Raw genomic sequence first — 11,658 nt, forward strand, 5'->3', positions numbered from 1 at the left:
CACATTTTGAGAACCATGTATGATGGTGATTCATTCACCTTCTCATAAATTCCTCAGGCTACAGCAGACTAACAAATAAGTAATGCGAGAAGTAATACTAAAAGTGATGCGAGAAGTAAAAAGGTGGAGCAGAAATACTATTATGAATGTGCATAATTAAATGAACACAGCAAAGAAAATGCAGCAGCTGAGTAAACAAAAGAAATTTCCCAAAGTAGACAGAAGAGTAAAATATTTGAAAATCAGGGTAACATTTAGCAATTCTCCAATCTACAGGTTGAAGCTGAGCATATTATAAACCTACCAAACGAAACTTTTGTCTGATGTTTAGAACAGGAGTCAGTAGAGAGAAAATTCATTAGTCACTTTAAAACTCATGTTGAAAGTTTATAAACTTTCTAAATATGTGATAAAATGATTCAAACTGTTCAGTTTCCCTAAGAACACAGGGATATTTTATGATTTATTATATATTTTAAGTTATAAACAGTTCAGCAATCACTTCTTCAAATCAGGTATGTCTTGGAATTCAAGCACAGAATGAGAAAGACTGAAGAAATAGTGAGTGAAGCTCTGTGTGGTAATATTTTTGCTTCTTTGGTATGGGAAATGAATTTAATGAAACTACTATCCCTGCCTTTTACCAAAAGTCCATTTGCAAAGTACAATATTTTTCTTACTTGAGATGACCCTTCAAGAAGTGGCTTTTTCCAGTCCAATAAATGTTTAATTATTATCACAAAAGGTTAAAGGAGATTTTCCTGAGATATCTGCCTGAGGAAACCAGAATTGAATCCAGAAGTTTTAATCTACCTAAGAACTTCAATGTTTCAATGGCTTCGTATAATACAAAACTTTTTTTCCTTATTCACAGAATGGTCTGACACAGTTGTCCTGGATCAGGCTGTTTTCTTCCAAGTGACAGCAAGGACCCAGGTACTCTCAATTTTGTGTCTCTACCTTCCTCATGATCCTCACTGTCTTCTCCATTTAGCCAGTGGTCAGAGAAAAAGAATAGAAGTTGGTATGTGGAAGGGTTTCATGAGCCAGGCTTAAAAGTATTATTCATCATTTCTGTCTCAATCTACTTGGCTACAGTTCAGTCACATGGCCTTATTTAAAGCCAGAGGGTAGGAAATGTAGTGTAGCTGTGTGAGTTTGGTGAACAACCAGTAATTTGGGCAATTTATCTCTTTATATATAAAAATGTTTATTTCCTGAGGTTTATTTTTCCACAGCAACAAATACCATCTGACCCAATTATGTCTGCTTTTCAGGACTGTGCATGTGTGTGTGGCATGTGTTTGTACATATATGAGGGTAGGAAATGATCAAGATATGACTAATAAATGTATAGAATAAATGTACAACAGCAAATCGCAAAAGACAGTCTTATTCATCAAAAATGAATGATTTAACATCTGAAAACATGGATCAATTGGCTAAGGCACAAAAAAAATCAGGAATATAACAGTAGACCATCCTAAAACAGGCTGCAGATATTAAAAAGGATAAAAAAGATTATGATAACTTTATAATTCAAAAAATTAGAAATGAAAAATTCCTAGAAAAATATGACAATCCTAGAAAATACAAAGACTAGAAAAATATAAGCAAAATAATGTTTCACCTTAAAAAAATTTACTGTGTTTAAAAAAGAAAATATTATTCTTACAGAGAACATAAAAAGAAAGTTTTCCTATTTGTTTAATGGAGTAAGCTAAATCTTTACAGGTCTATGTTATGCAAGTGTCAATGAATGAAGAAAAGGATAGTCCTTAGGAGAACCTAAGAGGGAGCTGAGAATATCTGCAAACTGAAATCCGGCTTCTATCTGAAAATAAATCTTAAATCCTGAGCTTGTCAGTAAAGATGCTTCTGCTCGACTCAAGATTCCATTCTCCTCCCCTATTCCCTGGGTTGGCATATCTCAGGCTATTACCCTTCACACCCAGCCTGGTGAGCTCTGTGGGAGTCTTCCCTTCCCTTCTGACTTCCACCAGCCACCATGTGCTGACGCATGCAAGGACAAGGAAACTTCATACCATCCCAACCCATACCCCAGTATCCCTTACTAGACACTCCTTTCCTAGGGGGGATAAATTCTTGCTCTCTCCTTTGTGCTACAAAAAGTACATGAGACTATAAAAAGAAACCAGACTGTAACAGTAGGGGATTCTATCCAGTAGGAAGAGAGGAAAGGATGGAACTGAGTATCTGGGGTGCAAGGACCATGTGGGAAGGGGTGGGATGGTTAGACTGATGAAGCCTTTTTAGGTACTTGTGTGCTCCCTAGAGGAGTATCCTCAATCCTCACTGACTGCCCCCCCTATTTAGCAGTGATGCTTGCCCTCAAAGACCTCTGATATCTGCTCTATTTCATACCTAAAAAATAGAGCCAAAACATTAAAAGAACAGTCTGAAGGAAAACTAGAGACAACTCAGGAAAACAGAGTAAACCATCAGAGCACACAGGGATCTCAATCACCACCTGAGAGAAAGGCATCCTAGTCTGAGATAGAACAGGGACCAATGTTTCTTGAAAATCTCTCTTTGCCAAAACAAAGAGCCCCAGTGTCTCTCTCTCTCTCAAAGAGATGTTGTTATTTCTCACATATACAAAAATGGGTCTTCCACTTGAACTGTCATGGATCTCTCTTGCTCTTTCTCTTAGATAGCAATTCTCATACTCCCAGTCAGGGATGCAATCTCAATCTTTCTCACACAGCAGTGGTCCCCACTGTCCACATACCCAGCAATAGATACACAGAAAGATGGAGACTAAAATCAACAAACACAGATACAGAAAGAAACACACACACACACACACACACACACGCTAACTCACACAGACAGGCCAACACAGATAGATAACGGTCTCTATATTGTCCTCTATATTCTCTTAGTACTGCTCTTTATCATATTACTGTTTTAGTTTACTACCCTGCTTTACCACTCTGAAATCATCTTATCTACCCATTTACTCGTTCATGCTCATTATGTTCCACATGGCCAGGGACTGGTCAGACAAGCCTATTGCTGTAGCTTCATTTCACAGCAAGGAACCTGGCACCTAGCAGGAATTCAATAAACATTTGGATCAGTGATAAAATTATCTTACCATATCTAACCACCTGCATAAAGCCTTCTCCTCCTCTCTGAATTAAGCTCAGCATGTTTGCATCATATTGATTTGGGCAAGCAACTCCTGAGGCTCCAGCCCAGGGCCTCCTCGCCATCTGCACCCTCTCAATTCACACCAGTCCCAGTACCTGTAAAGTTGTTGGCCTTTGGATGTGGCTCTTCCCACAAACATGTGAAGATAAACACACAAATAGGCAACTGAGAGAGCTCCAGGGCTTTTAATCAACAGAATCCAGAGCCTGCCCCGACCTGGGCTGTGGCCAGATTTCAGGCTGTACTCAGAAGTTGACAGTCCACCTGCAGTGAGCGTAGGGCCATAAGGTTGGGGAAGAATAAAAGAGGGGTCAGTCTAGGGTAGGCTGAGCACAGGGATGAGGTGCTAGGCTTTAATCATAAGATAACTTCTTCCCACCTCACAGAACTCCATGAAGAGTGGAGTTCATATACAGAGAGGTAAACCAGAGGCCCTCCCTCCTTCCATACCTGTAGTCTAGAAACATAAGGCCCTGAGTGAGAGTCTGACCTGATCTAGGATCTTTCCCCCATGTTGTCCCTGGGAAGCCATGCCAAACTTGCATCTCCAGCAGGTTGTAGGCAGTCGGCCTTGGGGAGACATGGTATGGGCAGTGGGTAAGGCCCATCCCTCAGATTCTCTCTTCACTTCCCTGCCCATCTGTCCCATCTCTCATTCACCTTGGAGGACACACTCCTGTCACTCTCCATGGTGTACCCAATGTTCTGTTCCTGGGGCTGGGTCACTTGTTGAGGCTTATTCTCAGGAAGATCCAGTTCCTGTGGTAGCTCTGCCTCTGCCTCAGGGAGTAGCAGCTTACCCTGCAGCATGTATAACAGCTGGAGGAAGGTCTGGTGCCTGGAAAAAAAGGTGTGTATAGAAAGGGAACCTCAACTGGATCATTTCTGGGGGCCTGCAATCCATGTTCCCAGCTCACCTCTGCAGCTTGTCTTGCTCCTGCCCTGCTTGCTGCTTCAGGGTTCCAAGTTCCTGATATAGCTGCTCAAACTCCTGTTTAGTTCCTATGTGACGCTCCCTCACCTCTGCAGAAACTTCTGCCAAATGCTGCAGATGCTTCTTCTATTAGGAATGAGAATGCAGACAGGGCTCACCAGATGCTGAGGACTGAGAGCCATTCCTCTAATCCCCTCAGCCTAGACCCAGCTCAGGGCTCAGACCCATAGATGGAAGGAAGAACCCTACTCACTACAGGCAGGACCAAAGGCCTAAAGAAAAGGACACTTAGTTTGCTGTGTGCCAGATATTAAGCACTTGCTGCACTAACTGCTTAATCATCTTAACAACTCTTTAAAGTAGGTGCTAATATTGCCTCCATTTCACAGATGAAGAAACAGAAAAACAGAAAGCTAGGTGACTGTCCAAGGGTCAAACAGTTGTAAGTGGTGATGTTAGGATTCAAGCCCATGTTGGTACCTATAACGCCTCACAGAAGAAAAGGAGATTGTTTTCCAAGCAGAGGACTTAGCTTATGCAATAGCATGGTAGTGGGATGAGATATTTTCCTAGGGAGATGGACCCACCTGTTGCAGCTGCCACTGTTTCTGGGCTGTTCTGAGTTTCTCCATCACCACTTGTTTCTGCAGGTAAGCAAAGGAAGGGGACAGGAAGAAGAGGAGTGTATTTTTTCTAGCTGGATTTTGGTATGTGGCCAGTGGGTCCAACCCAACTTGCTCACTTTTCCCCTCCTCCTCTTTGTGTGCCCTTCCCTCCCCTAACCCTGGGTGTACCTTGGCCTGAAGCTGTTCAATGGCCTCCTGGAGCTGTGCCTGCTTCCTTTGGGCCTCTTCCATTTGGGGCAGGGCCTGGGCCAGGGCACTTGTGATGGCCTCTACGTGTTCTTGGTAAGTAGCCTTCAGCTCTTTCCATTGCTCCTTGGCTGCAACTGCCCTCTGTCCTGAGATGAGCCACCAGAATGAGAACTTGAGTGAAGGTTGGCTGACCTGCCTGAAACAGCAGACTTGGCTGACAACCCCCTTCCTTCCCCACTCAGAGCAGCCCTTATTCAAACTCCCTGCCTACTCACGGCTCGTGTCTTCAGAAGCCAAGGGGTCCAGGCCCTTGGCAGTGTCCTCCTGAGCCAAGAAGTTCTGCAGTAAGTCTACTACCTGAAGCTGGCTGCAAAGCAGCTTTTCTTTCTTTCGGGAGTCCTATTCAGAGGAAGGATAGAGGCAGAGAACATCCTTACCTCTGCTCACCATCAATGCTGCCCAAGTTCAATAGGACCCAGGAGCAGTCACTGGCTTCTGAAAGGCTGGCTCCCATTTTGAACATACCATCACGAACTCAGCCAGGATCTGGGCAGGCAGTTCTGCCTCTTCCTGCAAGCCTGTAGGCTCTAGGATGTCTGCCAGCTTGGCCAGGACCCTGAAAGGGCAAGAAACAGGGGAAAATGCAGATTCCTGGGTGCTAATGTGGGGAGCTTGTGTATACATGGCACATATGTAGATGTATGTATCAATGCTGAGAGTCTTGCCTTGACCAGTATCTACACATAGTACTAATGGGACCAGAAATGGTATGTGAATGGAGGATATATGGAGGTAATAAGTATCATGAGGAAAAATAAGCAGAGCAAGGGGAGTAAGGAGTGTGTGGTAGGGACTGTGATTTTAAATAGAGTATTACACCGAAGAGAAACCATTTGGGTCAAGATCTGAAAGCAGTCAGGGTAATATACAGGTAAAGAAAAAAATAAAGGCAAAACCGATGGGGAGTGGGGAGCCCTCCAGGCAGAAAGCATTAACCTTGGGGCAGGTTCTCGGAATACTTGGAGAGGGGCTCAGGACAGGGGGCTGGATGCCTAGGTCTAGGCTCTCCAGTTCTTCCTTGTTAGGGGCTGGAGAGATCCAGTAGAAGGCAGGGATCAGGATAAAAAAACCCAATGAAAGAGTGTGTTAGGACAGTGGAGACAGTAATTAAATGGCCCTTCCAGGATGTCTCCCGTTAGCAAGGTACGATCTGTGAAGAAATGGGAGGGTCTGACAGAGTAGGAACTGTGTCCGTTCAGAACACGCCCGTAGGAGGTCCCTCATAGGCCGTACACCTTAGGAACCTAAGACTGGGACCTGGGGTCATGATCACGTCACTGCGTCGTAGAACTCCAACAACTATAAGGTGCCCAGAGGACCGTCCAATGTACTCGGGGCCTATCAAGGTCCGCCCCGACCCGCCCCCCAGGTGCCACCTGGCGGCAGACACTTACTCTAGGGCGGCAGCCTCTGCCTGGGTGTCCGCCGCCTCCATTTTTCCCTGCGCCGCTTTTCAGCTCTAACCTCCCCAATCCTTTTGTCTTCTTTGGATATACAGCGAAATGCGCGCCAGGGCAGGCGACTGGTTGCCCAGTCAATAGGCGGGAATTAAGGACCATGGTGCTCTCTCATTGGCAGGTGCTGTTTGGCGCAGGCGCAATTATAGATGAAGAGGGCGGGAGAGCAGTTCTGCGCTTGCGCGCTAGTCCGTAGGCGTTGCTGGAGACTGGAGGTGGAGCGTGAGCTTAATTGGCGGCGCAGGACCGGGATCTTTACGCGGAAGAAGGAAAAGCTTTGCTTTGAGTTTGGATTTCGGCGAAACACTCCGCATTAACTTTATTAAAAAGAAAAAAAAAAAAATTCTACCGCGGTAGGAAAAGAACATTGGGTATGTCTTCCAAGACACTTGGCATCAGTATCGAGGAACAGTGATCCTGGAAACAGGGAACAAATGGATCCGCTCAAATAGCGTACAACAGTCTTTAAAGATTTTCCAGGAGGTGGTGCAGGGTGAGAGAACCCAAACAGAGCCCAGCATAGTAACCTGCGTTGACAAGACTGAGCTGAAATTTTGGGGAGACCGAGGCAGGTAATGTTCTCAGCAGCTATAGGAGAGAGTTGCTCAGAAAGAGAACTCGAGAGTCCTGCAGTTTTATCAAGTGTTCAACTCAGTACTGAGTGTCCCGTGTCTGAGGAAACTACCCTGAAAGGGTTTTAAAGATTCCTAGAGTTCATTTAGGGTCAGAAATCATGATCCTAAATGGTATCCACTAGTCAAGCTGGAAAAACTTAATCCATGGAGCATTTGATAGAGTACAGAGGTCAAGTCTTAGTTGTAGGGAATAATCAACATCAGGCTGGTCATTGCTGAAGTGTCACCTAACATCTTAAAAGCAAGACCTAAGTGCATCAATGTGTTGATAAATCACTGAAATATATGACAGGCCATATTTCAATAATATTTATAGTAATGCAAACTGTCCAGTCACCAATAAGGCACAGTTTACAATGCCCGACAACCAGTTAAAAATTACCAAGCTTGCAAAAAAGGAAGAAAGGAAAACCTGCACTGAGAAAAAATCTGTAACTGTCAGAATAGAAATAGATGTTAGAATGAACATGCAAGGACATTAAAACTTTTTATAACTATTTCATATGTTCAAAAAGATATGCAGAACTATAATAAAGATAAAAGATAAGGATATGGAGAAAGTGGAATGCTCACATTGGTGGGCATGTAAAATGGTGCATCTGCTTTGGAAAACAGTTTCATAGTTCCTCTAAATTTTAAATCGTAATGTTAATCACAATTCAACTTAGGTATCTATACAAAAAAAATGAAAATGCACACAGAAACTCGTACACACATCCATAGCAGCATTATTTATGAGGGCCAAAAAGGAGAAACAACTCAAATGCCTATCAGCAGGTGAAGGAAAAAACAATATCTCTACTCAGTAGAGTATTTTTCAGCAATAAAAGGGACTAAGGTACTAAACATGCTAAAACATGAATAAACTTTGAAAATAAGCTGTTAAAGAAACCAGTAACAAAAGAGCACATCTATTTTATTTTTATAATCTTATTTATATGAAATTTCTGAATTAAGCAAATGTAAAGCAACAGAGAAAGTAGTTTAGTGGTTGTCAGGGCTGGGGGCTGTCAGTTGTGGGGGAGATGACTAGGTTATGGGAAGGGGCTATAAATAGAAGCAGGGTTTCTTTTGAGGGATGGGTAAATGAAAATGTTCTAAAATTAGATTTGGGGGAAGATTGCCCAATCCTATCTAAAATGTCATTCAGTTTACTCTTTAAATGGGTCTCATATGAATAATTACATTAAATGAAAATGGTTTAGATACTCTAAAGGTAGAGATTATCAAATTGAATACAAAAGAAAAATAATTAAATGAACTAAATATAAAGATACAAATATATGAAAGTAAAAGGATGGAAAAAAATATGCCATGCTAAAGATAATTAAAGCAATGCTGGAGTCACTTTTTAAATATATATAAGCATACCTCAGAGATACTGAGTTCAGTTTCAGATCACCACCATAAAATAGATACCACAATAAAGTTAGTTACATGAATTTTTAGGTTTCTCAGTAAATATAAGTTATATTTATCCTATATTGGGTAGGATAGTCTTTTAAGTATGCCATAGTATTATGTCTAAGAAAACAATGTACATGCCTTAATTAAAAAAACTTTATTGCTAAAAAGTTCTAATTGTCATCTGATCCTTCAGTGAGTTGTAGTTATTTCATCTTCCTTTAGATTTCTGCTCAAATATTTCAGGCATTGATCAAGCCTTCCTTCACCTTTAAAGCCCCTTTATCACATATTCACAAAGCTCTATGGAGTTTTTAATACTGTTCATAGTTGCATTTTTACATTTGTAAATTATTTAATTGATATATTTCTTCTTTTCTAATCAGCAAGCTTACCGAGGACAGGATATATTTTTGCTCATAACTAATAGTATGCAATTTATAATTTGCTACATGCATATTATATAAGAAACAGTGTATGCAGATTTTAGTAGACTATTTTAAGGATGCTGGTTTTATTGTAAGGGTAATAGAAAGCTGTTGAAGGTTTCTTAGTAATTAGATGGCAAGTCAGCTTTCCATATAGTAAAAAAAAAAAAGAAAAAAGAAAACTGGGAAATTATATTATTCCAGTGGTCTCAGAGAGATGAGAACATTTTTGGATTGTATGATTCTGCTTGATGAAACGACAGTGGCGATAGAATTCTATGTATTTAAGTGGAATAATCCACAGATTGTTATGAATGAGTGGATCTGGATGTGTTAGAGTTGCTAAACTATGCGTCCGATATGATGCTTAGGTTTCCAACTGTGCAACTGGATCAGTTGTTTTTCAATTTAATCAATAGTGATTCCTGGGTGAGAATCCTGTTTGGGAATGACAGGGAAGGATCCTTAACTTATTTCTGTTGACCTAGTTATAGATGTTTTAGTTATCCAAACGGATATTTCAAGAAGACACATGAACAAGTGGATTTAGAGCTCGGACAGTCAGAATTGGATATCTCTATTTGAAAGTTAGAAACACTTAGGCAGTTGATACCGTGGAAATGTATGTCATTTCCTGGTTCGATAATATAGAATGAAAAAGAAAAGATTGCTAGAACAAATATAATTGAGAAACTGACATGGATTTATGGAGAAAAGATGGGATTTTAAAAGAGAGAAAAGTCTATGGTGATAAAAGAAAAAAACAATCAAGTGTGATATGCTATACACAAAGGAAAAAGTTCCAAAAAGAGAGAAATCATCATGCCAAATTATACTGAGGTCAGATAAGATGGGAAAAAAATACTTATTTGAATTTAGCAACATGGTGATTATTAGTATTCGTTTTGAGAGATGTTCGATAAAGTGATTAGAACATAAAAGCCAGATTATATAGAGGAAATATAAAGCAGATTATATAGAAGCATTAAAGCAAAGAAATGGAGATGTGTACAATAGAGGAAGTTCTTAGAATTTTGCCAGAATACACTAGAATGCATTAATACTAACTATCAAATCAGTTTTCACCAATTAAAGTTTTAATAAGCTTCATTGCAATTTGTATTATGTACATCTAATGAGAACTGCTTTCCCTATCCTTTCCATAAATGATCTCCTTGCTTGACTAGTAAGGATCCTTTCTGCTTGATGAATCTATTTTTTTAACATTTTAAATATTCTACATATATGACACAGTGGAGAAAATAAATTATACTTTCTGAAGGGCATATTTGATTAGAGTAACAAAGATTGGTTTTATCATAAGGGTAATAGAAAGCTGTTGACGGTTTCTTGGTAATTTGATGGCAAGTCAGCTTTCAGTATAGTAAAAATAAACCTGAATTGTGGGGGTGGTGGGGAAGAAAACGGAAATTATATTATTCCAGTGAGAGATGAGAACATTTTTGGATTATATGATTCTATTTGGTGAAATGGCAGTGGAGATAGAAATTACTCTATGTATTTAGGTGGAATAATCCATGGGTTTTATGATTGAGTGGATCTGGATATGTTGAGTTGCTAAATTATGTATCAGATATGATGCTTAGGTTTCGGACTGTGCAACTGGATGAATTGTTTGGTGGGTTTAGGTCTCTGATCTATTTATCACAAATTCTCATGGAAAATTGCCTTTTGAGTAAAATTCTTTCCAAATATGTTAAATTACCTCACTTTACATCTAAATGTAAATAGGGTAAACCAGAGACCAAGTCATTAAAAGATCAAACAATAAATAGCAAAAATTGACACACTCAAGTTGAACTTGAATGCTATGACTTTAAATATCACACTGCACCAATTTGCCAACTGTGTTTGACCCTCTACTTGGCTCAGATTTTGAGAGATCCGGCCTAGAATTCTAATGAAAATTACTATATATCAATTTTTAAAAAGTAGGAGTAAAAGTTTTCTCTATTTCCGTGTTGTCCAATACAGTAACCACAAGCCACCTATGACTATTTAAATTAAATTTATTATAAAATGAAAAATTTAGTTTCTAAGTCACATTAGCTACATTTCAATGCTCAGTAGAAATGTATTGCTAATGGCTACCATACTAGACAATGCAAATTTTAAAGCATTTCTATGGACAGAAATTTCAGTTGGACCAAGATGATTCAAATAAACTTTTAGCCACATTAGACGTATATATCCTCTCTTTATGTACCAAAAATTTACATTTGCATTGATTTCAGCATAACTAACGGTAAAAAAATTCATACTTTAAAAAAAGTCACATTTTTAATAAAGAATTTGCAAATGGATAAATTGTATGTATTTATAAATTTAAAGAGTGCTGTTTGCAGCTCATCAAACTCCAATTTCCTCCATAAATTATATACGGAAATTTCGTGTTGCTCAATCATCTTCCTCTGTTGCAGAAAATAATAGCACAACCAGCCAGGAAGTAAAGCAGATTCCCTTAAGCTTATAATTGATATGGGGATTGTATTTTCATTATTCAGAAAGAAACATCTATTCAGTCATTGAAAAAGTTGAAAATAAAAAAAAAAATAAAGCATATGTTTCTGGAAATAGGAAATTTCCTCATTCATTTTGAAGCTTTTATTGTATAGTACATATGAAATGGTTCTGAAAATAGTGCTTACATTAGCACTCAAATGGAACATCAACTGTTTTATTGGGATACATAAAGTGATTATGGAGGCTGATTCAGCTGAGATTCAT

At 39.6% G+C, this 11,658-nt stretch overlaps 1 protein-coding gene across 3 annotated transcripts; it reads right to left on the reverse strand.

Moving 5' to 3' along the window:
- Positions 1–3,343: 3,343 nt before the first annotated feature.
- Positions 3,344–6,519, reverse strand: ZWINT (ZW10 interacting kinetochore protein). 3 transcript variants are annotated; one of them, XM_011362050.2, is made up of 9 exons: positions 6,381–6,519; positions 5,452–5,542; positions 5,202–5,325; positions 4,906–5,072; positions 4,699–4,755; positions 4,095–4,237; positions 3,838–4,015; positions 3,668–3,747; positions 3,344–3,441 (listed from the first exon to the last, which is right to left on the reverse strand). In XM_011362050.2, the coding sequence occupies exons 1-8, from the start codon at positions 6,419–6,421 to the stop codon at positions 3,673–3,675; spliced, it is 876 nt and encodes a 291-aa protein (XP_011360352.1). In that variant the 5' UTR covers positions 6,422–6,519; the 3' UTR covers positions 3,344–3,441; positions 3,668–3,672. The 3 variants fall into 3 exon arrangements, with proteins under 3 accessions (XP_011360352.1, XP_011360360.1, XP_011360344.1); XM_011362058.2 differs by lacking the exon at positions 3,668–3,747; XM_011362042.2 differs by lacking the exon at positions 3,344–3,441 and having other exon boundaries at positions 3,500–3,747.
- Between the last annotated feature and the right edge of the window lie 5,139 nt (positions 6,520–11,658).

Source organism: Pteropus vampyrus, unplaced genomic scaffold (genome assembly GCF_000151845.1).
Source record: "Pteropus vampyrus isolate Shadow unplaced genomic scaffold, Pvam_2.0 Scaffold3, whole genome shotgun sequence".
In the NCBI taxonomy this organism is placed as follows: Eukaryota; Metazoa; Chordata; class Mammalia; order Chiroptera; family Pteropodidae; genus Pteropus; species Pteropus vampyrus.

Coding starts and splice junctions, on each gene's coding strand:
- ZWINT (XM_011362050.2), bottom strand. CDS start 6,421: ATGGAGGCGGCGGACACCCAGGCAGAGGCTGCCGCCCTAGA. Junction 5,543..6,380: donor GCAGAGGCTGCCGCCCTAGA/GTAAGTGTCTGC, acceptor TTGCCCTTTCAG/GGTCCTGGCCAAGCTGGCAG. Junction 4,238..4,698: donor AACAGTGGCAGCTGCAACAG/GTGGGTCCATCT, acceptor CATTCCTAATAG/AAGAAGCATCTGCAGCATTT.